This window comes from Micropterus salmoides, unplaced genomic scaffold (genome assembly GCF_014851395.1).
Source record: "Micropterus salmoides isolate LMB-PRFRI ecotype aquatic unplaced genomic scaffold, ASM1485139v1 Ms_hic_scaffold_21, whole genome shotgun sequence".
Lineage (NCBI taxonomy): Eukaryota > Metazoa > Chordata > Actinopteri > Centrarchiformes > Centrarchidae > Micropterus > Micropterus salmoides.
This window is the reverse complement of record NW_024041262.1, coordinates 15524577-15551372: the sequence shown is the minus strand read 5'-3', so window position 1 is coordinate 15551372 and position 26796 is coordinate 15524577. Positions and strand designations below refer to the sequence as shown.

Below are 26796 nucleotides of genomic sequence, written 5' to 3'. Positions count from 1 at the left end.
GATGGCATAATATAGTATTTCAACATGTCCCCCATCTCCTTACAGTACACATGGAGTGAGCAGTGGTGCAAAATAAAATGATTCTGTAGTGGGAGCATTAATTTGATAGGGGATATTAGTCTACCCCTGAAATTATATTACAATGTAATAAAAAAAAACAGACGATGTCATAATACTATAACTTTATGGGATTGGTAAAGAGTAGCATTTTTTTGCGCTATGGTAGCATTTTTCGACAAGGTAGCATATATCGTCAGAACACCGGCCCTGTGCTTTGCCAATAAATGCTTTATTGGCATGAATGTTTAGCTTCAACAATGTTGTCAAATATTTTAACAGTTGATTGGCTCTCCTCTGACAGCCCACTCTTCGGCCATCTGATTGGTTGTGACATTGCATCATATGACGAAACCAGGAAGTGTTTTTGTTACTCAAGGCGGAAGCGTATATTTTACTGAACCTGAAAGTGTTTTAAGAGAAAACGTTGTTAACGAGGAACAACACTGTTATCACTTACTATTCACAGGACGGAGTGAATATTCATTGTCGTTGTTGGTAAGGACGCTGACGTGTTATTTGTTTCCTTTTGCCGTTTTTTCGTGTTAGTTGACGTTAGCATTGCTCTCGTCGTTAGATGAGCTTTAGCCTCGCAGCTAACTTACAGCTGGTTCTGTTTTTGGGTTATACGGTAAAAGTTAAGATCAGCAGGTTAAGCCGGTTCTGTGATGTAACTTAATTAGTTTGTTTGGAGGATGTCATTGTTGTGTTTGAAATTAAAATAAATATATCTTATCTATTCGCTACACTTTGTTCATAAATGAGTCCAAAAGATGACAGTTTAAAACTGTCGAGGCAATTTAAGAAATGTGTGTCGCGATCAGCTGTGAAACCTTTTAAAGTGTCTGTCCGTTCATAAACATTTCGTCGTAACGTTAATATAACTAATAACGTCTTATCGTAAATAGTGTTAGGTATTTTGGTGCCTGCTGACAACTACAAGGTCATGACAAGTGACATGAAATAAATGTTCTTGGGTAAATATCAGAATGAACTAAAAACAACTATAATGAAATAAAAATGAATGGGGCTGCAAATTTTTCCACTATCAATTAGTCTGCAGATTATTTTCTCAATTGATTTATCCAACCTTTTTCATCATAAAATTTCATAAAATTGTGGAAAATGCTCATTCTGATTCCCCAAAGTGACATTTTTCAGACCAACCATCAGTGCAAAACAACATGGATTTACAGTTAACCTATTTTTAGTTTCATATATGAAACAAAAAAAAGCAGCACATCCTCACATTTAAGAAGCTGGAAGTAGGTAATGTTTTTCTTGAAAGATTACTGAAATGATTATATAACATAATCATATAATGATTTTATACTAAATGAGTAGCCTCTCTTTGTCATGATTTATTATCTGACAAAGTATCCAGGTGATTAATAGATGGTGAAAAATAATTTTTCAAGATATGAGATAGGTTCTTTTGATCAAATCAGATATTGATATAAATGTAGATCTGCAACAGTAAAAAAAAACAACTTTGTTAATGCATAATTTTGTTTAGTGTAAGCGTTCTCAGAGGTAGATCCATTGATTGTTTTTTTGTTTTGTTTTTTCACCCCTTTTTTTTAATTTAATGTAGACCGGTTCACGAGTCACTTCACCACTGTGATCACGATCAGGCTCTTCCCACTGGGTGTTCGGTTTCTGACCTCGCTCACCATCAGTGCCTGTGTGTCCAGACTCGGCTCTCATCTTTACACCTCTAAGGTTTAGTTTTAGCCCATCTCATCCATAACAAGTCTCCGTCTCTGTCAATGGCTGGGCGCGGTGGAGGATCAACAAGGCCTAATGGTGCCACAGTGGCAAACAAAATCTGCCAGTTCAAACTGGTTCTGTTGGGGGAATCGGCGGTGGGCAAGTCCAGCTTAGTGCTGCGGTTTGTCAAAGGCCAGTTCCATGAATTCCAGGAGAGCACCATTGGAGGTAAGCGACAAAAACATGTTTCTAGATTTTTTTAAGAAGTGAATTTTGTTAAAAGGGGGGTTAGAGTGTCTCAGTAAGTAGATTGTGTGTACTTGAGGGATAAATATTGATTGAAAGGTATCAATACTATAAAGGAGATTTACATTTAGTCATTTAGCTGACGCTTTTATTCGAAGCGAATTACTATATGCGTTAGAGTTTGCATGCCTGAGGAGCAACTAGGGGCTAAGTATCTTGTACAGGGACACATTGGTAGATGTGTCGCAGTGGAAATCAAACCCAAGTTGAAGGTATTTTTATCCACTGCGACATCACCACCAAAGATTACAGATTTGACAAAACTGTCTCTGCCAGTTTTTCTTATTTGACCGTTGTAGATAGTTTGTGTTACACACACATTTTGGTCAGTACCAATAAAGGATTGATGTTCGATATGTAACCCCATTGTAGGTTCATTAAAGTTCATTATTAGTTCATTAAATAAAGCATGGGGTGGTAATGGAACTGTGGTTAAGACATATGACTTTGTTGTGTTGTTGCTCCAGAGGCGTGCGACCTCTGACATGTATAGCAATTGTAAGTTGTTTTGGATAAAAGCGTCAGCTAAATCAATAAATGTAAAGCATTGGACAAGCATTTTCCATGTTAGGGGCTTTGTTCCATTTCTAGTTCAATAAATACAACAGTGCACTAATGTTAGAAAGGTCTATGCTTTATTGCCACTACAGACTGTTATGAAATGTAAATATTAAATTAAAAAAATGTAAATAAATAAAAAAACAACAACTCAGATTTCTGTCTTTAAAATGCCTTTTTCATTAAAAGAAAAAAGTGGCACGTGAGAAAAAGCAATCTCAGGTTAAAGATCTTCTTACTACCTTTTTTTTTTTTTTTTTTTTTTTTTTAAAGCTTTCAACCACATGTTGATCTTCAAATTGAGGTTATATTTTTGCACATGCTGTTCCCAAGGTCAAGATGGAACTTCATTGCTCAAAAATGGTGGCATGTTTCATTTAATGATCTGAGTCAGATTCCACACCTCAGCAGGTCTAACAGCCACAGATTGACACTGATACCTTTTGTGAGCCATGGAGTTTTTGTCCAAGCTGATCTGAAGTGAGATACAGCTGCTAAGCATTCACTCACTGCATACATGAACAGGGAAGATGGACCCCGATACATTACTGTTACCCTGATCTTCATTGTCTTTCTCAGCTGCCTTCCTCACACAGACTGTCTGTCTGGACGACACCACTGTGAAGTTTGAGATCTGGGACACAGCTGGTCAAGAGCGCTACCACAGCCTGGCTCCAATGTACTACAGAGGCGCTCAGGCGGCCATCGTGGTCTATGACATTACCAACACAGTAGGTTTCACCTTTAGGACAACAATGGGGGACTTATCAGTTAGTAGCAACATGATGAACTTAGATAGGTTGTTGTTTAAGTAGTGACTTTGTTACTTTTACTTTTAGTTGTACTTTAAAGGTTTTCTGTATTATTGTTTAAGACAGTAAAAGACAACAAAATTCAGAAGTTTTTAACAAAACTATGTTGAAAACGAGGTAATTTTGTATTGTAGAATATCTAAGGGAAGCATATTGCGGTGTTACAACGTAGAGCAGTACTGCAAGAATAACTTGAGGATACAAGACACTCCAATGTAGTCTAAAAGTAGACATGTTGGTGATATGTGGGTGTTTTGAGGTCATATCTTCAGCTTCAAGTGTTGATCAGCCTCTGTGTACATAGGGTAAAATGTTCCACCAAGGCTAAATATAGTTGCCATGTAAATATACGTACTTGAGTGAGATCCGTATGAATAAAGTTTGTTTCTCGATTAGGATACCTTTGTACGAGCGAAAAACTGGGTGAAGGAGCTTCAGAGACAAGCCAGTCCCAACATAGTGATTGCCTTGGCTGGAAACAAGGCAGACATCGCAAACAAGAGAGCTGTGGAACTTCAGGTATGAAAATATAAATCACTTTTGCATGTTCAGCAAATGATTTCAGATATTCTTGTCATTGCTGTAAATGTCTAATATTATCCTAAATATCTGAATTGTGTTCTTAGGAGGCACAAGCATACGCTGATGACAACAGTCTACTCTTCATGGAGACTTCAGCCAAGACTGCCATGAATGTCAATGAAATTTTCATGGCTATTGGTAAGTGCTTTTCTGTTGAGTCAAATCTCAGGCAACACTTTACTTTACCACACCTTTATTTCCGTGGCAAAGTTGACAATTGTTGTCAGTGATAACCAAACTTTGTTTAACGGGCTAAATCGGACAGATATCCACGTTGCTTCGTCAAAATCAAAAGAAACTACATCACTCCTGATTAGACCTGCAAGAGAGAGCTTCAACCGAATTCTCTGGAGAGACCAGTAACCAGTTTGAAGTTTGCAACTTCAGTTATTACGGCTATAATAACTTTTCATTAATTAGAAAACACAATTTTTTTTACTATTTCACTTATAACATGCAGCAATGGTTGTATATTATAGGTCTTAACCATTAAGATATTAGGTTGTTCCAACAAATTAATTAATTATTATTATTAATTAGTTCACTTTGTTTTTCATTGTGACACCTGCTGGACTCCATAGAAAATGTTGAGTGACAAAGGTTTAATTGAATAGACCATTGTAACCTTTGTTTTGTATCTTGCAACTCAAAACTCTACTCGCTCTAAATTAGCAATATTTAAACATCTGTGATCCTGTCCCTGTAGCAAAGAAGCTACCGAAGAACGATCCTCAGGGTGGAGCTGGACAAGGGGGCCGGACCAGGACAGGAGTCGATCTACAAGAAGCTGCTCCTCAGGGCCGCAGCAGCCGGTGCTGCGGCGGAGGCAATTAGCAAGTACAAAACAATGAACTTAGTAAGCGAGCCCTGAACATCGTTTAAAGGACAGCACGTAGCTAAAACCGAGAGGCAGGAGAGGGCAGAGCCACTCGCCACCCCTGCACTTAAACTGAGATTACAGATGAGATTATCTGGACCCTCTTTGATTTAAGGAACTTTTTTTTTAAAAGAATCATAAGCTAGAGGGAATTACCAAGATCCCTCCCTACTTCTCTTCTGTCTCCCTACCCCCCGTGTATCTATCTACCTCCCTCATCTTCAGCCTCTGTCTCAGTTGATTGAATTCTGTCTTAAATAATCTTTTTTGATGGGTGATGCTGAGGTTGTTTGCCATTTTCCCCTATGTGTTTGAGTGTGTGTCTTTATGTATGTGTATAATAAATACACATACATGTATATTGGCAGTTTCCCTCTACATTGATCATCATTATGAAAGAAACAAATACCCAACTACTAATGCTGAAACTGCAAATGACAGAGCCATCAATCTTAAAAGTTTTTGTCTTATTGCAATTTAGATCCCAGCATTATATTCTTTTTACAGACCTGGATATTACACAGTTATAAGGAAAGCTCTAGACTTTTCTTTTTCAAGCAGATCATGATTTAATAGGCTACACGTCTGAGGATGTTTCTGGACTGTGCAACAAAATGCAGTTGCTTGCATTCATTGTGTACTGATATATGTAACACCAGAGAGTTGTTAGCCTTTTTTAAGAGAAATGTGAAAATAACTTGTAAATTTAAAAAAAGAAGAAGTAATAAATAACATTCAAGATTAATTTTGTTTTGAGTTGTTTTGCAGTGGAACGGTATGGCATTGGAGGACATTTCCGATGATTATTTGCGCTTGTGATTGTAAGTCTGTTGCCAGTGCAGTTTGGCTGCCTGGTGGGTTCAAACCTTTCTGGCCTGATTTGGTGGAAGAAGCAGTACAGCGTCCATGGCTACAAAAAAAAAAAGGTTTTTAGATTTACAAGAGACCGTGTTGGCCCAAATATAAGACATTGTTGTTTTTTCCCCCCTTGGAATTACATTTGAAGAAGCAGAGATTATGTTATTATGTATGCGCACTCAGCAGTCTTTCTTATTGACTCAAGATTTATGTCATTATTCTCTTTTGGATGATACATTTGAATTGGAAAATACCATTATTTTAAAAGATTTCTTTTTTATTGATTTCCTAACTAGTATTTCTATTTAAGCTTGATGATTTAAAAAGTGTTATCAAAAATCTAAACGAGTGTTCAGGGGTTCATCTTACAGTATAATCAGGACTTATATTTGGGTCAATGTGGCCTTTTAAATTCTTCATATGACATGCTGATGCAAGTGTCAGTAAGTGTAGTTTACTAGTATGCATGTTTAGTATGTAAAGCTATGAGTGTGCATACAGCAATGCAAGGTAGTAAGTATTTCGTAACAACAAGATTAACTGTCTCACATTTTCTTTTCACTTTCTTCCCTAATCGGAAGACATTTTGTAAAAGAAGAAAAATATAAAGCATGTGTGTTTATACAAAATATGGCTGCCACAAGGTGCGATTCATCACCAGAATTGCTCCAGACTGATCACGCTCATCTTTGAAAAGGACGATCTATTGTTTTGCTAAATACATACGTTTGACTCTATATAATGATCACACAAGCTATGTCCAGGTGTGTCCCTGCCTTCTCCTCAAGGCTAGTCTTCATCTTGTCATCCTGCCTCTCACATTTCTCCCAGGAACACAAAGAGGCTTTAACACAGTCCAGCATTTTGTACAAATAACAGCAGCTTTTTTGCTTCAAATGAATGTACTGACCTGGAACAAAGACCTTACTGTCTGTTGTTCTAAAGTTTTGTTTATTCTCTCTGATCAGAGCTTGGGCAAATGCTGGGACCAGATCCTTAATTAGGAATCCACTTACTAACAAATGTCTGAACGTGATTTTTGGCCTCCAGTTCTGCGATGCAGATTTCAAATCATAAGAAGTCTAAAATGTGCAGCCAGCAGAAATAATCAGACAACAGAAACTGCAAACAGTTCCAACCACTAGATGGCAGCATTACACTTAAAGCCTTGTCACAAATGGGTTAATCTTGTGTGCATGTGTGGTTATTAATTTACATGTGGTCAATATTTCCTGATAAAAGTATGTAGAAAAAAACATTAATTCAGCTGACACAATTAGTAGATTAAATAATTAAAATACATTTTAAAAACTACAATTAATCTGCGGGCGGCGCCGTGTGCATTGGTTAGCACTGTCGCCTCACAGCAAGAAGGTCGTGGGTTCAAACCCCGTTTGCCCCGGCCTTTCTGTGTGGAGTTTGCATGTTCTCCCCGTGTCCGCGTGGGTTCTCTGGCTTCCTCCCACCATCCAAAGACATGCAGGCTAGGTTAATTGGTGTCTCGGAAATCGTCCTTAGGTGTGGATGTGAGTGCGAGCGGTTGTGTGTCTATGTGTGGCCCTGCGATGGACAGGCGGCCTGTCCAAGGTGTACCCCGCCTTTCGCCCATAGTCAGCTGGGATGGCTCCAGCCCCCCCTGCGACCCTGTACGCAGGATAAGCAGTTGACGATGGATGGATGGATGGAAAATTTATCTGCAACTATTTTAATGATCGAATATCAAACTTAAAATATTAACATGTTTAAGTTAAGTAAAGGACAAACTCTTACCCACGATTTAAAGGCTTGAAGACATTCAGTATGTCTTAGTATTTTGGTTGTGTGCATATGTGAAAGTGGACTACTCAAAAACTCATTACTGGCAAGGTGAGAAAAAAAAAATGCTGCCATGCTTCATTTGTGCTCACCTGATTATTATTCCAGAGCTCATTTTAAAGCGGGGTTAATGCTGCAGTTCACTTTGTTGGGGTGAACAGTGACCTTTTAATAGAGGTGCTTTAAGCACTTTGAGGTTTTAAGTGTATTAGTTAAAGCTGTATACTGTATAATGTATTAAATGGCATCCATGCAAAGAAGTCGTTCTGAGTCTGTTAAGCTTTCAGAAATGCTAAGTACAAATAGTGAAAATTCTGTGAACACACATATGTCATTTTATTAGGTGCTAGAACAAGTGCAGTCTAGTGCAAAAATGCAATACATCCTCCCTGCATGAAGGTTGTTATGTTCAGTTGTTGCTGAAACTCTTTTAGAGAGGTGTTGATTCAACTTTCAAAATTTACTCTACAAACTTTCATCAGCTTTGTCCAGAGATTATCCGAGCCAAGTTTGGTGCCGATTGGACTTGCGGCTTCGGAGGAGTTCATTAAAATAGGTTTTTCAGTTTTCACGATGTAGTGAAATGAAAACGTCATCACACAGAGGCGTGTCTTATACCACCGAATCAGCAGTATCCCCCAAACGTGCAATGGCGCGTCATTATGAGGCAAAATGTACTTTTGTTCAAAATCCCATTGAAATGAATGGGATTTTCCCACGGTATTTGAACCTCGATTATAGCGTCACCTATAAGCCGAATTGCACCAAACTTTTCAGGTGTAATCAGGGCCACATGGGGAACAAATGTATCAATGGGACTTGGGGTTTTGGAGATATAAAATGCATGTAAGTCAATGGGATTTTTTTTCACGTGTTTAATCTGCAATAACAGTGCCACCTGTGGGCATATTTGGGTAAACTTTGGTGCCTGTAGTGAGGGGACCATGCTGAACAATTCGGCTCAAGTTTCATGTCAATGTGACTTGTGGTTATAGATATGGTTTTTTCAGGTTAAAAAGCGCCACCTAGTGGCTAGTTGCACCAAAGTTTGCACAGGCCCTCAGGGGGGCGTCCCACATTATTGCTCCAAATTTGGTGTCGATTGGCCATTCCAAAGCGAAGATATGACATAATTTCAAATATTATTTAGCATATAATTGGGACATTTTGTGTCGGATCAAAATTTCCTCTACAAACTTTCCTCAGCTTGGTCCAGAGATTATCCGTACCAAGTTTGGTGTCGATCGGACTTGCGGAGTTAATTAAAATAGGTTTTCCAGTTTTCGCGATGTAGCAAAAATAGCCTATACCAGGAGATTCAGCTCGATCCCCCGAACGCGTGGATATAAGGTTTTTGATATCCGCCTTCGTATGCGGGAGTTACAGCGATATGAAAGTGCGAAACTTTGGACCTTGCTTGTAGCACCCCCTAGAGGTGTGTGTGTGTGTGTGTGTGCGCGCGCAGTGAGGAAAATAAGTATTTGAACACCCTGCTATTTTGCAAGTTCTCCCACTTCGAATTCATGGAGGGGTCTGAAATTGTCATCATAGGTGCATGTCCACTGTGAGAGACATAACCTAAAAATAAAATCCAGAAATCACAATGTATGATTTTTTAACTATTTTTTTATTCTATTTATTTGTATGATACAGCTGCAAATAAGTATTTGAACACCTGTCTATCACCAAGAAGAAGTTTTACCCTTAGTCCGCACTTCTATACTAGATATGATTATTATGATTATTATTATGATCAACCTATCTTTATCAAGAGGTTATGTACCACAGTACTTTAAAGTAGCTGTAATTAAACCTCTTCTGAAAAAGCCCACACTTGATCTGGATGTTTTAACCAACTATAGACCTATATCTAACCTTCCATTTCTCTCTAAGGTCCTGGAGAAAGCAGTTGCTGAACAGCTGTGTGACTTTCTACAGAGCAATAGTTTATTTGAGGATTTTCAGTCAGGATTTAGAGCTCATCATATCACAGAGACAGCACTGGTGAAAATTACTAACGACCTCCTTATTGCATCAGACAAAGGACTTGTCTCTATACTGGTTTTATTAGATCTTAGTGCTGCATTTGATACCATGCAGAGACTGGAACATTTCATTGGCATTAAAGGAACCGCTGGTTTAGGTCCTATTTATCAGATCGATTTCAGTTTGTACATGTAAACGATGAGTCCTCCGTGCACGGCAAAGTTAGTCGTGGAGTTCCTCTAGGATCTGTGCTCGGACCAATCCTCTTCACTTTATATATGCTTCCCTTAGACAATATTATCAGGAAATATTCCATAAACTTTCATTGTTATGCAGATGATACTCAGTTATATCTATCGATCAAGCCAGATGAAACTAATCAGTTAGCTAAAGTTCAAATGTGCCTTCAGAATATTAAAACCTGGATGACCTGTAATTTTCTAATGTTAAACGTTCTGTTATTGTGTTATGTTGTTATTGTTCTGGGGCCCAAGCACCTCCGTGACGCATTATCTAAAGATATAGTTTCCCTTGATGGCATCGCCCTGGCCTCCAGCACCACTGTGAGGAATCTTGGAGTTATATTTGATCAGGACATGTCGTTTAAGTCTCACATTAAGCAAATTTTAAGGACCGCCTTTTTTCACCTACGTAATATTGTGAAAATCAGGAATATCCTGTCTAAAAGTGATGCAGAAAATAGGCTGGATTACTGCAATTCCTTATTATCAGGCTGCTCGAAAAAGTCCATTAAGACTCTTCAGCTGATCCACAATGCTGCAGCACGTGTTCTGACAGGAACCAGGAAAAGAGATCATATTTCTCCTGTTTTAGCTTCTCTGCAAAATCCAGAATAGAATTTAAAATCATTCTTCTTACCTACAAAGCTCTTAATGGTCAGGCACCATCTTATCTTAAGAGCTCATAGTACCTTACTACCCCACCAGAGCACTGCGCTCCCAGAATGCAGGGTTACTTGTGGTTCCTAGAGTCTCTAAAGGTAGACTAGGAGCCAGAGCGTCCAGCTATCAAGATTCTCTCCTGTGGAACCAGGTTCCAGTTTGGGTTCAGGAGGCAGACACCATCTCCACATTTAAGAGTAACCTTAAGACTTTCCTCTTTGATAAAGCTTATAGTTAGGGCTGGCTCAGGTGAGTCCTGAACCATCCCTTAGTTATGCTGCTATAGGCCTAGACTGCTGGGGGATTTCCTATGATGCACTGAGCTCCTCTCTCCTCTACTTTCTCTCCCTCTGTATGCAACCTCATCCCATTATTGCATGTTACTAACACAACTTCTCCCCTTTCCGGTAGTCTTGTGCTTTCTCGTCTCTCTCCTCTCTCCTCCTATCACTTCCTGCAGGTGTTTCTGGCTCTGGAGCTGTGGACTCTGGATCTGTGGCTGCGGGTCACCTGCTGCCCCCGTGTTCCTGCTCGACACCCTCTGCTACAACAATTATTGTTACTAGTCCTATTGTTATTATAATCATTAACATTACGATTGTTATCATTAACACTACTATACATATCTATACCATTTTTCATTTAGTCTATAGCACCTTTACTGTCTGTACCTCTGTGAGTGTATATTGTGTAGGCTGCCTCCCTCCCCTCTCTCTCCTTCCATCCATTCTCTTTTTCTCTCTGTTCCTCTCCTGCCCTCTCGCTCTCGCTCTCTCTCTCTCTCTCTCCCCTTCACCCCCAACCGGTTGAGGCAGATGGCCGCCCACCCTGAGCCATGGTTCTGCTCGAGGTTTCTGCCTCTTAAAAGGAAGTTTTTCCTTGCCTCTGTCGCCTAGTGCTTGCTCTTGGTGGGAATTGTTGGGCTTCTGTAAATAACATCACAGAGTACGGTCTAGACCTGCTCTTTTATGAAAAGCGCTGTGAGATAACTGTTGTTGTGATTTGCCGCTATATAAATTGAATTGAATTGAACCTACCCTGTGAGTTTCGCGTCTGTAGCACTTCGTCCATCTAGGCTGCAGTCGGAATTAGGCGAAAATGTAAGGAAGAATAATAGTAATAAAAACCAAAACGATTACAATAGGGTTCCCAGCTCCGCTGGTACTGGGAACAGCAATGCCTTGCATTCGCATGTTCCCAGCCCACTTGGACCCCAAATTAAAGCTAAATTCCATCCACTGCTGTCATGCGACTATGAGTTGGGTTTGAGATATATATTTCGGCGTGTAAGTTCTCCATTCAGGTGTAATTGAACCACTGCAGAAGAAGAAGGTGCCAGTTGATGGAAAAAACGTGTGGAAAGCATGATGGTAACATGGCATTTGTGTTTGTTTCATGTAGTTGTTACTACTATGTCACTCTGCACAGATCTGATGTTTTCGTCCATTGTCATTTTTCGTCACAAGTCACATGCACCATGTATACTGTGATGCATTCACTAAGTAGCTTTCTGTTGCACTTTTATCGATTTACCAACTTCTCCACCCCACCAAAACATAAACACATAAAAAGGTTTTTTTTTTGCAATATTTTGACTTGGATGGAAATGCACTTCATGTAAATTTTGAGAGAAGAAATAACACATTCTTCACCAGAGCTGGCCCCAGACCTTCGCGGTTAAATCGAAATTTTGTTGGAGGCCCCCTTGACTGTCCTGCATTCTCACAATGGCACAGAAATGACATCTCTTGTTTTTCAACAAGACTTAAATTTTTAAATGCAGAAGGTTATCATTGTAACGCTACACCACCTGTCTTCCAACCACGTTCTTTAAAATGCTCCTGGAAAGGGAATGGTAAGAGTACGTTATTGTTAGCCCTTCAGTGAAGAGGGCAAATTATGCATATGTGGATTTGTTCAGTTAAATGCTTTATAATACCAGTTGTGAACAGCACAGCTTCATAGATAATGTTAGATAGTTAATATGTAGCTAGATAAGCTAATGGCTGTAAATTGAAAAAGACCCATGTCCCTATAAAAATAACAACAATTTAATCCTATACTATGTTAGAGTACTAATACTACTCCAAAATGCAGTTAGCAAAAGTTGTGAAGTCGCATTTAGTGCATTAGAATGTTAGCAAGTATATTGTTTGCACTGTTAATACCAGCACGGCTAACTAAGGCTAAACTAAGATGTTCAGTGCAGATTATCTAAATATACCACCAGGGCAACTGATTTTCCATAATGAATAACTAAATTAAATAACCAATATGCTTATTATGATGTGTAATCTAGAGAACTGTATTTAATTTAATTTTTTATTATTTTATGTTTCTTTTTGCAGTGAATTTCTTCCACCACTAGCAAGTAGTGACTGTAGGAGGCCCTCTGCTGGCCACGGGGCCCTATGCCACCACAAAGGTTGGTTAGTGGCTTTGCCAGCTCTTTTCTCCAATTAATCCAATCCAATCCAAAAATGCACTTCCTCATACAGTCAGGGATTTTACTGATACAACCTTTCTTGGTCCGGTATGACCAGTAGCTAATGTTAGCTAAACTTACAAAAAATTAGATAGTAGATAGTTATTGATGTGTAACTGAGACTATTGAGTGTGTCCACTGACTTGATGACTCTTCTTTGCTTGTGCTACTGTTACATATGTTTTAGCAATATCTTCTGATGGCTGATGTTCAGCAAAAGTTACAGTCTAACTTTAAAAACACTTCCATTGGATGATAAGTTTGTGTTTTATGTGTCACTGAATTATTTCTACCCCCAACGAGCAAATCCAAACAAGAAGTCAAGCATAAGATTTCATCTGAATTTTAATTGAGTGTTTTAAGCAGAGACATGAAGCACTAATGAAGGAATATGTTTGCTTGAAGGTTTCTTTGCATTCTGTTTGTAGCCGACTCTACACATAAACATATAATAAAAACTATGTAAAGATTTTTACACCGGAAATGTTGCAAACTGCCTTTTAGGCTGACAGCCCTGCTATTGTCGTTTTGATGCCTCAGACCGACCATTAAATCCACTTTTAAAGCCAGTTGAACAAACACACACACACTCGCCTCAGAGACAGGCAGCATCTCTGCCAAAAGCAGGCGGCCGCTCTGTTCACAGTAAATGATTTCTCATTTGTTGAGCTGTCAATCAAGATGTGTTCTGTCAAAAAAGAAACTAATTTAATATGTGGCCTCTGTGAATAATAATGGTGCAAGAGCCTGACTGAAATTGACTGTTTAGAGCAGGGGATTTGCAGAATATAGGAAATGTGCCCTGAAAATAAACCTTTTACGTGTTCGCCACATTATTTGTTTCTTTTATTTGTGCAACAAATGAAACGGGTAAAATGGCCAAAACCTAGCTTTAGCATGGTGTGGTTGTCATAACAACAAGGGTTTTCAGATTAGTGTTATTGCTGTAAATGTGTTTTTGCTTGAGAAACCACTGGCCCAGTTCAAACAGTCAGAAAACAGTCAGACATTTCTAAATGCCTCGCTCTGATGGATTCATTCTATCTTCCTGGACCGAAAGAAATGTCATTAAATACCAAGGGCACAGGGACACGGTATCTGGATTGCATTCTGTGGTTGGAGATTTCTGCTGATAGAGATAGTATGTGTGATGTGGTACAATAATGGTCTCTTATCTAAAATGAAACATCTAAATGAGTTGCCACAGGAGAGGATGCTAGTGAGGAAGAAACCAGAGTAAGCACAACAGTCGTTGGAAGGATAGTGATTTTTTTTATATTCATCTCTTGCATTATATTGTATTTGCCCATGCTGGGTTTATCAGAACTTCAGGAATCACTCTCAATAATACTTTTTCATTTGCCATGTTAGCATTGTTCATTTTTTTCACAAAGTTTAACATCCACAGAACACAACAGCACAGCTGATAAGGGGGAGATTTTTTGCAGCCTCACATCCCTCCCATGATCAAGAGGACAAAGGAAGAAGGTATATTTGTATTATTTAAAAATCTATTGAAGCATTTATACTTGGCTCACACTGTGAGGTTGTCATCATTTTCATTTGGTCCATGAATGCTGTTCATGACTTTTACTACCAACAAGGCCATCAAAACTCTAAGATAGAAGAGAAATAACAATAGCCAAAATGTTGCTGCTGTGACTCTCCTGGGTTCTGAATTGTATCTGCCTGCATAATAGTGACTCACAAACCCAAAACAAAAGAAATAATAATAATCTGAATGACTCCCGAAGTGAATTCCTGTAGCTCTTATTCTCCTCCCTTTGGCACTTCCTCTTCAGGGAATCAGCGCCATCTTGAGCCCCATTCCATTACTGAGAATACCCAAGTGGACTTAAATGACGTTGACCCTCAAGAACAAGGGTCTTACCCAGAATGCATTGTGATCTTGTACCATTTTCATCATGTCACTTTTCTGAGAATCTTTCGTCATTTATTGTCAATCATTTAGCCAGACTACGAGTAATTGTGTTTTTTTCCTCTTCCTTAGACTGCTTAATTTTAATTTCTTAAGTAATGAAACAGAATAACAAACCATGAAAGCAAATAAAGAACAAGTTAACAGCTCAAGTGTAATTTGTATTTTTATTGGAAAGTAAAACAAATATATATAAACAAATTTACCAAAAATATATTTTTCCTTCCAACAAAACGTTAAAATAATGGTTGACAAAGATTCCTGACATTTTTTCTGTCTCACCATAAATTTATAGACGACATAGGAGTCTATCATTTATATAAAAATAATAATATGTGATCAAAATTGTTCTTATTGCAGGCGCTGCAGTGGACTAATCACTAGAGCTAGTTTATGTCAAATTGAGGCAGAAGTTGATTATTACACTCAAATACTCTTCACTGCTGAGAGTTACACTCTTCCAAGCAGTGAGCTGCAGTCATTATCCGGCTCCATGGCTTTCACAATAGTGCTATTCTTCTCTTCCACATTCTCGCTCCATCTTTTTAAATGAACCACTCGTACCCTTCAAGTGCCATCTCAATCAAACGTTTAAGTCAAAAGAAAAAAGTGAATACATTTTTTTTTAACGTTGCCATAGTGACCAGGTTAAACTGAAACATGCTCTCCCCTGAGAAGCAACCGGGTTTCTCAATAATTCTGGGACCAGAGGAATAAAAATGTCCTTTAATGAAAGCACTCAATATGATTATGGAGCCAAGCGCTGGTATTAACTTTGATGCTGGGAACATGTTGACTGGACTCGAGCTTCATGGAAATGGAACAACCGAATACACCCTATATCCTCATCCAACCTTAACAACAGATTCTACTATTGTGGGAGTATCCTGTTTGATCTGGCTATGTGTCGTTTTTTTCTGTGTGTCCACACTCGCACTCAAGCAGAGAGATCAGGATCATTTGATGAGCTGTGATATTGTACACCCTTGTCTCTGCTTGTATGTGCACACAAGCACATGTGCACTTTTTATTTTTAGGGTGGCTGCCTTGTGGCGGGGTCAAGCAGGGTGCCAAAGGACCTGAATGAGAAGGACATAGTTTAAACTCCAAGTATGTTTCCACCGTGCATCCATTATTGGCCGGCTGACAGCTGTACCGAACGCACACCACCAGGTTGGCCGCAGTGCATGCTGGCAAATGCCCGTGTCAATGTGCTCCCGAGTTCATCTGCAGGAATCTGCTTTTGAACATAGCCCAACAATGTTAATGATGGGGTCTAAAGTGGGTGGGATTAGGTAGGGAATGATGGCTGGTGATAGGCCTTCCAGCATACAAAGAGGACCTAAAGGTGGAGAAGATTTGACATGTGTGATACAACGTTTTCCTTTGACCCCCTAAATAATTTCTCTCACTCCAAGTGGATATTATGTGGTAGAAGGGTTTAAATAACTGTTTATGGATACACATTAGCATTGTTTCAAGGCTGTAAAAATGCCAGTAGGAGACCTTTAATGATAGCTCCTGTATTTGTCAATCTGGTCCTTATTTTCCTTACCTGACTAATGGGGGACAACATTTTTTGAAATTGGTCCAGTATTGAGCAAGTGTACTGCAGTCTGCAGCATCGAAACAGGGCTGCAGAGTAATTCTAAACAGGTAGGCCCAATTGCGCCCCGTCAAAGTACGAATTGTCTGATAACTTTGTGAAAAAGATCTCTACAGATCTAGAGCTTTTTTTCAAGAGTTAGATCATTTTTGTTGAATCAGAAACAGTCACTATAGCGCTCTTGTCAAAACCACCAGACTCCATTGATAAAAACAGTTTTTTTATTTTACCTACCTAAACACGGGAGATCTGACCTTGATTGGTTAGTTTGTTTGTGTAATTGTGTGACTTTGATGTTTTTAAAACACCAGTGTCACACAATAACGCAACCGAACCTATCGAGGCAGCGGTATCCCAAAGAGGTAAAGTTATTATTTTTGTTAAGGGAGTTTGGTGCCTTTGATGAGAGCGATATAGTGACTGTTTCTGGTTAAACAAAAAAGATCTCACTTTTTAAAAAATTGTTTATCTCCGTAAGGATCCTTTCCACAATGGTGTCAGACACTTATAAGTACAATCTGAGCTGGTCAGTGGCAAAAACAAGCACTTTTGTGGACGTACTTTGACGGGGCTCAATTTCCCACAAGGATTATGTTGCAGCCCTGTCTCGCTGTGGCCGACAGTCTTGCTCAATACTGGACCAATTTCAAAAAATGTTCTCCCAATTAGTTATAGACACAAAAACATGGGGAAAAAGGGTCCATGTTGATAAATACCAAAGTTAATATTTAAGGTTGTGCAAAAATGTAGGCTACTTTCATTGGACAAAACGAGCAACACTAAAATCTTTTCTTTAGACTTTAGTTATAGGACAACAAAAGCAGGCACATTTTAAAGGTGGGCTCCACAGATTTGACATATAAAGACCAGTTTACTAATTATGGGGAGGAAGCCTGGGGCTACATCCACACTACTACTAAAACTCTGTCCACACCAGTGTTTTAGCTGCGTATCAGAATATATCTCCATCTATATTAAAGCGACTAAAAATGTACATCAAGTGGCCATTCATGTACACTGGGCATGCACAAGCCGGTGTAAACAAGAAGCAGATTATCTATTGTGCAATTGCAGATGTGCTCCGTTGTTACACTATTTAGTAGAGCCCAAATCGGCCTGACAAAATTGGCTGATATTAGCTCATAGCTTTTAGCTTTTCTTTTTTAATTGCAGTACAGAAATACCCAATATACTGAATGTTTTCAGGTAGTATAGAAACAGTGACAGCATTAAGGGGTGGCTGTGGCTCAGGAGATAGAGCGGATTGCCTGTTAATCAAAAGGTCAGGGGTTCAATCCCTGGTTCCTCCAGGCTGCATGTCGAAGTGTCCCCAAATTGCCCTAATTCCACCAGTGTATGAATGTTAGTTTCTGTTTCACAGTCAGTTTTATGAATGTGTGTGAGTGGTGAATGCAATGTAGTGTAAAAGCACTTTGAGTGGTCACAAAGACTAGAAAGGTGCTATACAAATACAGAGCATTTGCATTAAATAGTTTGTTCATAAGAGAGCAGTGACAGGTTAATTGCACTCAATGTGTTTGTTTATTATGTGTGTGTGTGTGTATATATATATATTATAGGAATACCTCTTGGTTAAATCCATCATTATCTGATTTTTTGAACAACCAATTGCCCTATGAATTTTGGTATTGCCAGGCTCTACTACTGGGAGCCTGTTATGACTCATGTTTGCTATGTCTTCTACCAGCAGCCTTGTTAAGGACATCCAGGATCTCCTTATGTATATAGAGCATAACAAATTGAATTTAACTTTAACACCCTTGGAAATGCTGCATTATCCTCTACATTTCTACTCACATCACTGCTGTGACTTAACTGCAGCCCTGAAGGCTACAGTTCTACACCCAGGCGTCCTTTGTGTGGCTTTCCAAAGTTAGTGATGTCGGTTAAAGCAAGTGTAGTTTTTTAAATGTTACCTTTCAAACAGGTTCATACAGTGCTGCCGTTGTTAGCAAACGATTGATTTCATTTGTTGTCTCCCTCTCTGTCATCCTCCGCGCGTGGAGGATTTGGTACGGTCGCGCAGGCGGCAGTGGAACAGCGAGCACACATTGCCCGCGTGGTTTATCTTTTCTTGACTCGCTCGCGGGACTGGAAAGCCTGCATCTGAGCTCGAGCTGTGACGACTGGAAATGGACAGCAGCAACGGAGGAGCCGTGAAACCGTCTTACACCGGTAGGGAAACGTTTTTCATTTTTACGTGTCGAAGCTGTTTCTCTGTTTGTGCGTCTTTTCGCACGCATGTGGACCTCTCATGTCTGTCGACTAAATGTTTCTACAATGTGTGTCTGTCTGTGTTGAAAATCCAGTTATTTAGGCTAAAACTGTTTCAACACGGACGAGAAATCACTTTAATATCCGTCATTAATCCCGTAAAGACGAAAGTGTGTCTTTCACTTTTCTGATATCAACGGAATATTTTTTCATTGCACGTTGCGATACAGCTGTAGCTACTTTAAAACAAAAATAATGTGGTTAAAGGCTTTAGTTCTTGAACCAACTTGTAAATGTTTGAGGAACCTTCCTGCCAGAGAATTTTACTCTTTTAAGTTGTTAAGTTACCCTGCCTGTAACGGTTAATGTCTTTAAGTTAAAATACATTACAGATTTATCGTTGTTAGTTGTACAAGCTCTGCCTTATTTTTTTATAAGATAATGTCCTGAAGTCTTCCAGTTTATGAATGTCAAATGTTGTTTTGTTAATGAATGGAGTAATTATTTAAGCCTTCAAGGATCTTTTTGCTCTGCCCACAAAAGTCTCAGTCAAGGCGTGTTCATGTAGTCCTGTGTGTGTGCTTACCTGTATCAGACACCTCAGGTACTTTGTGGAGGGAGTTGGAAAAAAGATGTAGGGTCAGAGATAGAAAACAAGAGACAACCTTTACTATAGTGTCCATTTACAAATATCCTACCATTCTGTTTTCAGTGTTTCTTTCTTTCCTTGTGAGGCAGTGTCATCTTTGCTTTTTAAAGAGCCCATCAAATATCCTTAGTCCTCTACCAGTTCTTTTTTAAATGTCTTACAGGGCTGTAGCTCAGGTGGTAGAGCGTGTTAATCGTTTGGGTTGGCGCTTTGATCCTACTCCCTTGTGGGAGTGCAATTTATACTTCTGCGTCAAATCGACGGCGTAGCCCCCTACCCTATGTCACCTACGCCTTAGCCTGACGTGCACCTTCTGAAAAATGGAACTACACGTCGAGGCGACGCGGACCTTAAGCACTGTGATTGGTCGGCTGGGTAGCCTCGCAATGCCTCCGAGCCGACAGGAAGAGGCCGGTGCTTTGAAGTAACTTTTACTAGCGGCCAAAACAGCGGCTGTAACACGGTGGATCAATATATTTGACCGTCACAACCCGAGCGAAATTACTTGTTTCACTATCAGAATGTGATCCATTCGGTCAATAATATTTGAAAAGGCTACACCAGCCGCATTTATACAATTTTACCCCCATTCACGGTAGCAGAGGGCTAAACCGGAAGTTAGCCTGCTCTGCCGACAAATGTCAACACAGTGGATGCTGTAGTGCTACTGCTTACTAGTGTTTGGTGGTGTAATTGCAGAGTGACGGAGACACCGACGCACAAGTATAAATGCAGACCCTATGCAGGAGTATAAATCAAGCTTTACTTCCAAGGTGCATGGAGAACAGAAAGTCTGAAGAGGTCAAAACTACATGAACACTTGTATAAAGAGCAACTTTATTGTCAGATTTTAACGTGTTTCGACTTGCACTTCTCTTGTTTATGGACCAAATACGGTGCCAGCTTGGGAATGGAATTGGCCTGAAGACACATGGCCATCTATGGTGCCCCATTGGATGATATGTATGTGTATGTATCCATTCTAACCTTTTTAAAAATGTTTTTTCTTCACACCCATCTTATTTAAATGATCAGTGTAATGCGTTTTATGGTACATAAGTGTTGTTGGAGTTGGGGGTGGGGGCGGTGTAAATTGCTTTTTGATGAAAGCTACAAATATATTGTAATGTCCTCCCAAGAAGAAATGGTGTGAACCTAGAATGGTATTTATTTTCTGGATCAATATATTGATAGTTTGGTCTTTAAAATGTGAGAAAATAGTGAAAAATGCCATTGTATTGAGTGTTTTCTCCGACCAACAGTCCAAAACCAAAAGGCATTCACTTTACCATCACCAAGAGTAAAACAAACAGCAAATATTCACCTTTCAGAGGCTGAGATCAATAAATATTTTGCATTTTGCAAAAAATACTTAAACACTTAATTGATTATTGAAATATGACTCATTTTCTATTGATTGACCTATCGACTTAGTCTCAACTATACACCTATGCATACTCACCTACATCACTCAATATATGGAAACACGCGTCAACCTTGCTTGTCATATTTCACTTCAGTCTGTGTTTCTTCCTATAGATGTGTGTCTCACACACAGTCATTACTGTGAGTGTTGCCATGGCGTACTCAGCTGCTACTCAATTCAAGCAGAGTAGACCCATTTAAACGCCCAGCACTGGCCACATCATCTTCTTCTGCATCCTCTTTAAATGACCTTGCTCTCCTCTGTCCCCCTCTTCGTCAGCTTCAAACCTAAATGGCTCCAAATGACGCCCGCCTGCCTGACAAACATTGCCGAAGAGATGTTCTTTCCAACTGCATGCAAGCAGTCATTTTTGCTGTGAACAAAAGGTCCTTGATTCATCAAATCCCGCACCTCCTACTGCCCACTCTCCAGAGTGATGCTGTAATTTTCACTAGCCCTCCCCCTGTGTGAGACTAGGGGAGTTCGTAGTTGTTGTTTTTTGTACCTTGTGTGATTCTGTCAGGCTCTTAGGTGTATTCACAGCTTTGCCAAACTCCAAGCAGCATGAAGACTCAAATTCACAAAACAAGCTTCCTAAAGAAAGGCAATGCCGACTATTTATATAGCATATCTCATTCACAGGGTAAAATCACTGTGGCTTATGTTAAATATACCTTAAATTAAAAATGTTATGGAAACAGGCATGCAAAATACATACAGTACTGAAAGGCAATAGGAAATTGTTTTGAGAGGTGACTGTGTGAGCACATCTCAACTCCTTAAAAAGGCAAATTCAGAGAATAGGAGAATACAAAATCTAGTTTCACAAGAACATTGCAGATTCCCTGAGAGCAAGGTTATTATCGTTAAGGAAGACGAATAACGAAAACTACATGTGAAAAAACATCGTTGTTAACTGAAATAAAAATGAAAACAAGCTTTACAAAAAAACGATGACTAACTAAAACTGTATTGTAGGTTTGCAAAACTAACTAAAACTAAAATGAAAGAGTTAATGTCCTTAGTTTTTGTTTATTTATTTTATAGGACCTAATAAGCCTACATTTTGAGTGGATATGAAGCCGGAAGAACTGATTTTGCGGGACAGTTGGTCTGGCTGGGCCTATGTGTGGATGTAGTCATTGTGACGTCACCCCTACCAACATTGTTTTAATAAAGACTTTAATAAAACTGCTTTTCAGTCATACTTGCCTTCAGGGTGCTAGGGACCTGTTGTTTGTGGCTCCAAGGGGGGCCTCCAAGGGCCCTACTCTATCTTCCAATTTCTTAGCTGTCTATCAATTGTATTTCACCTCTGTTTATTGTATTTCACCTATTTAACCAAGAATGATGGAGCTATAGACGTAATGAATTTCTTGGGACCACTGGGTAGTAGGATTAGGGTAGTTTAGCTCTTAGGGTTTTCTGTATGTAGGCTAGAAATTATCCTGTAGATTGCATGTGCTTCCTTTATTTGTAGTATTTAGTTATACAATGTGTTAGTACTTCAAATATTTGCTTAGTGTTTGGGCGCCTACATACAAGCTTCAGATAGCTTTAAAAAAGGTGTCCCTTTTCACAAATCTGCACTCTTTCTAATGATGTACTTGTATTTTAATGTTTTGTGAAAAAACTAAACTGAAATGAGCTTGGCATCATGCAGCGACAAAGACTAAAACTAAGCCTTTTCAAAAAATAAAAACTAAACTAGCAAGCCCACCTTAAAAACTAATTAAAACTAAACTGAAAACAAAAAGTCAAAAGGAAATAAAAAATAATGAAAACTATAATAACCTTGCCTGAGAGATCAAGTAAATTCGTAGCTTTTTTTTAAGCAGGTACAAGAAATTGTGGTGCAAGGCCACCTAGTGCTTTATGGAAAAAAACGTATTCTTAAAGGCATATAAATTTATTTTAATTTGAAGCTGTAAACAGAAAATAACAATCATAAAATACCACTTTTGAAGAACTCATAACTCAACAATTGCATTGTTAACAATAAGCAACCCCAGGAAGAGACATGTAAAATAATTTGTCCAATCAGCATAGCCATTTAGTTGAATGCATCACTTTGCTGGTTTGTTTATATAGTGCATATCTGCTAGTCAATTAGATTATGTGAAGTTTGGAAAAAGAAAACAAAAGTAAATAATGCATTCGTTGGGGACAGCTTTCAGTGGACGTGTTGCTCTGATTATTTTTAACTGCAGTGTGTGTGACGGTTGACTTGATATAACCTTCAGTGCATCATAATCTCTGTTATGGTGGGAGGATAGGTTACCACAGTTATCTTCAGGGCTGTCTGTAATGGTTTGAGTTCAAATGTTTTAGATTCACAGTTAAATTAAACTATCGACCTGTAAAAAAGAACTTAATTGGAGTTATGAATTGTGGCTTAACCCTTGTTTCTTTTACTTCTACCAATTCAGGTTGTTGCACTATCAGACCCGAGATCTCCTTCACCATCCTGCACCTCGCAATAGGTCAGATTCACAGATTACTTCTATCTCCAGCGCTGGTGATGAAGTTGAGTGACCAGCATATCTTTTTTTCCCTCCCTCCCTAACCTTCTCTCCCACCTCGGAGCGTTCTCCTATGTACTTTGGCATTTGGCTGCTGCCGTCTGTCTCAGTAAAAACCATCGGCTGTGAAATTGAGAATAATCATGTGGAACGAGATTGGGATGGGAGCAGCTTGAGCTCCAGCCTTTCACTGTCAATGGACTCGTGGCTCCTGCTGATAAAGTCCACCAAGGGTTGAACATTCGCACACAACGTTTTTTGATGACGTCTGACGAATACTATTTGTCATTTCTCTTGTCGCTCTCAGGCCTAGTGTCAGGGTGGTAAAATGGCCAGTAATTGCCCAGAGCTGTGTTTTCTCTGTGTTAAACAGACAATAAGAAGATATCCCATTGGGACTCCCAAATACTATTTAGCCGCCATGGGGTGTGGCATTCCTAATGTGTGTGTTATTAATGTTGCACTAAATGGATTCAAGTTTGACTAATGCATTGCTATCCATGAAAGCCAACTGGCACACAAATCTTTTTTTATCTGAAGAGCCCCTGGATAGTTGGCAAGATACAATGCAATTAAACCAGAACAATACACAACCACACAAATGAAATCGTCCCAACACTGACACTGAGAAAAATACAAAAAACTCACTGTTGAGTCCAACAACAGAAGTACATTATCATAGGTGTAATACATGGAAACAATAGGATAAAGAGTGATAATCCCATTAACTGGACTGAACTTAGTCACAGAGATATATCTTTGTATGCTAACTTGAAATATTGTAATGATATTATAAATTTAAAAGAGTGTAATCAGATAAAAGAAGTCCAGTTTAATGTGTTGAGATAACAAACATGCCGCTAAAGTCCCTGTAGGAATAATAAATTGGGAATGTTGTACAAGGCTAACAAATCTAATCTAATAATCTAACTGAATGCTGTGCTCAGAAACTCCAGCAGACATGTCAAGTGTATTTATCAAACATAGCCTCTTATTTTGTCTCTGTAATAACCCTTCCTTTACATCTTGAATAATGCAAACCAAATTACTGGGAGCAGACTACATGACAATCACAGGTCAGTAGCGCTGAATAAATAGTTTTAATACAGTTCCAGTAGCACACATCTAGTGCTTTACAGAAAATTACACTTTTTTACACACAGAGACACAATTAACAAGCCAATTTGTAAATACAAGTTGTAAAATATTGTTTTTGTAAGAGAAAATAAACCTGATTTAGCCTCTATGATGATCTCAAAAACTGAGCTGACAATTTTAGTTAAGCGGAATAGCATGTTAAAATTTACAGAACAGTTGCTTATATGGCTACTGTTTAATATTTTAAACTAAAGCCAATGTTTTAACATATACACAGTTGTCAGCGTAACTCAAACCTGACTCAAACTTGCCTCTTTAATTAATAACAAATACTGCAATAATTACATAATACTACACAATAAATACATCAGGCAAATGTAAAATGAACTTGTCATTGCAATACTGTGTACCTTTCTCCTAGTATTGCACCCTGTGATGTTGTAGCTGTCTTTTTCAGAAAATATATGTAACATTAAAACATGCAAAGTCTTAGTTAGGATAATTTATGAAGGTGTTTTTCACTGTAGCTGTGTGAATGTTGGGTGTCCCAGAAGATGGGCTACATTCAAGAACAGCATTGCAGTACAAATACATCATCATGGTTGAGGTAATTTACCTCTGGTGCAGTAAATTGTTTTTCTACAGATATTGCTTATGGCAGGATTGTTTCCAGCCTCTTAAAGGAACAGATGGAGTTTACATCCAGCTCTGTGGTATCTAGGACCATGGGTCTTAAATCAGTCAGAGTGGATTGTCCACCACTAGGATGCAGCCTCAGATACTCCTCTCTCACACAGCCTCAGCCTGCTGGATGTATCCCAGGTTTAATTTCTCTAATTTCAAATTACATCTTCATTAATACCCATTTATCATGTAGCCTAATTCTCAGGTGGAAACCAGAATTTTGATGTTTTACTTGTGTTAACCTAAAATTTAGGATTATATGCTTATTATAAGTCTTGTGAATGTCTTCTTAAAGGCAGCATATTTTGAACAAGCTTTAACTTACAAAATGAATAATGTTGAATGTTTAAATGCATTATGCCTTTGCTTTTCTCAATTCATTGTTTAATAATTTGGTATATAAAACTACTGCAATTTCCCAGAGCCCAAGGTGGTGATGTCTCAAACCCAAAGATATTCAATTTAAAATGATGTACAACAGAAAATTCTCACCTTTGAGAAGGTAGAAACATGGTTGGTATCTTAATCAATTACCCAAATAGTTGCCAATTCTTTCATTCCTTCTGTCTATCGATTAATTGACTAATTATTTTGTTGTCATTGGATAAACAGCATACAGAGAAGAATGTTAGAAAATATAAGTGAGAGAAAAAGGGTGTATATGATCAAGACTGTTAAAGCCAATGCTGTGGTCCCACTTTCACAGCAGTGCAGCCATTTTCTACCCAGTACTTTACTGTTGCACCCCCTACCTGTGTTGTCAACACACATTTCCTCTGCAGATGTCTGATAGTAGCATGGCAAAAGTGACAATAAAGACAAGAAATGTTTAGACAAAACACTAATCTAGAAAAAAAAATCTCATTAATGAAATTTTCACATGGAGTGTTGTTGAAATTACAAACCATGGTCACCCGCTTCCACCAGTAAATGTGCAGCGTACATTTTATTACAACGGACTCACAACAGATTGCTCTTCCCAAACCTCCTCCTCTGAGCTTGCCTCACCTTAGAAACTCTGAAATGGATTTCTGCATAAGTCTCCCATCAAAGATGTAATGTTTCCCGGGCTATGTCATTACAAGTCAGATGACAGTCTCCTTCACACAGTGGCAGCTTAAACCTGCCTCTGGACTTATCACTGTAATCTTTATTTGGCTGCTTAGGAGCGAAGACGGGGCAAAGCCACCTCCTCGACCCTCTACCCATTCCCCCCTAACAAATGTCCATCAGCTGGAGCCAAGGGCAGAAAAACAATCCTTCAAGGTGCTGCAAAAATGTCAAAATGCCCACAAAGATCAATAGTTGACATGTAATGACAACACAAGCAGTTCAATACTGGGCTGTAATAAACTAAAGAGAGACGGCTGTCTGTCTGTAAGTTAAGTGTTTGGTTACACCTTCTGTAAGTAGCTCTCACAGCTCATGTTTCGCTACATTGACGGCATGAATCATCTCCCCTGAGGATGGATCTTCAGCTTCCCTGTTGAGAAAAACATAAAACCGTAAGTGTCCCCTGCTGAACCTGTGTGAAGGAATCTGAATCTACCTGGAGAAAAACCTGTCAGTAAAGATACACATGCACAAAGATACAGTAACCCTTAACTTAACGCATACAGACACTCTCGCCGTTTAAGGGACAGTTTGCAATCTTCGTATTAAGAACATTTCTGGTTGTTCATTTCTGAC

At 38.9% G+C, this 26796-nt stretch overlaps 1 protein-coding gene and 1 long non-coding RNA gene across 2 annotated transcripts; both read left to right on the top strand.

The window, feature by feature from the left end:
- Positions 1–398: 398 nt before the first annotated feature.
- On the top strand, positions 399–5647 carry LOC119915848 (ras-related protein Rab-5C-like). The gene is made up of 6 exons (XM_038735613.1): positions 399–555; positions 1652–1995; positions 3211–3362; positions 3840–3962; positions 4070–4163; positions 4732–5647. The coding sequence occupies exons 2-6, from the start codon at positions 1827–1829 to the stop codon at positions 4857–4859; spliced, it is 666 nt and encodes a 221-aa protein (XP_038591541.1). The 5' UTR covers positions 399–555; positions 1652–1826; the 3' UTR covers positions 4860–5647.
- Positions 5648–18440: 12793 nt separating this feature from the next.
- Positions 18441–23669, top strand: LOC119916341. The gene is made up of 2 exons (XR_005447090.1): positions 18441–18689; positions 23233–23669. It is a non-coding gene; the product is annotated as an uncharacterized LOC119916341 (long non-coding RNA).
- The last annotated feature ends 3127 nt before the right edge of the window (positions 23670–26796 follow it).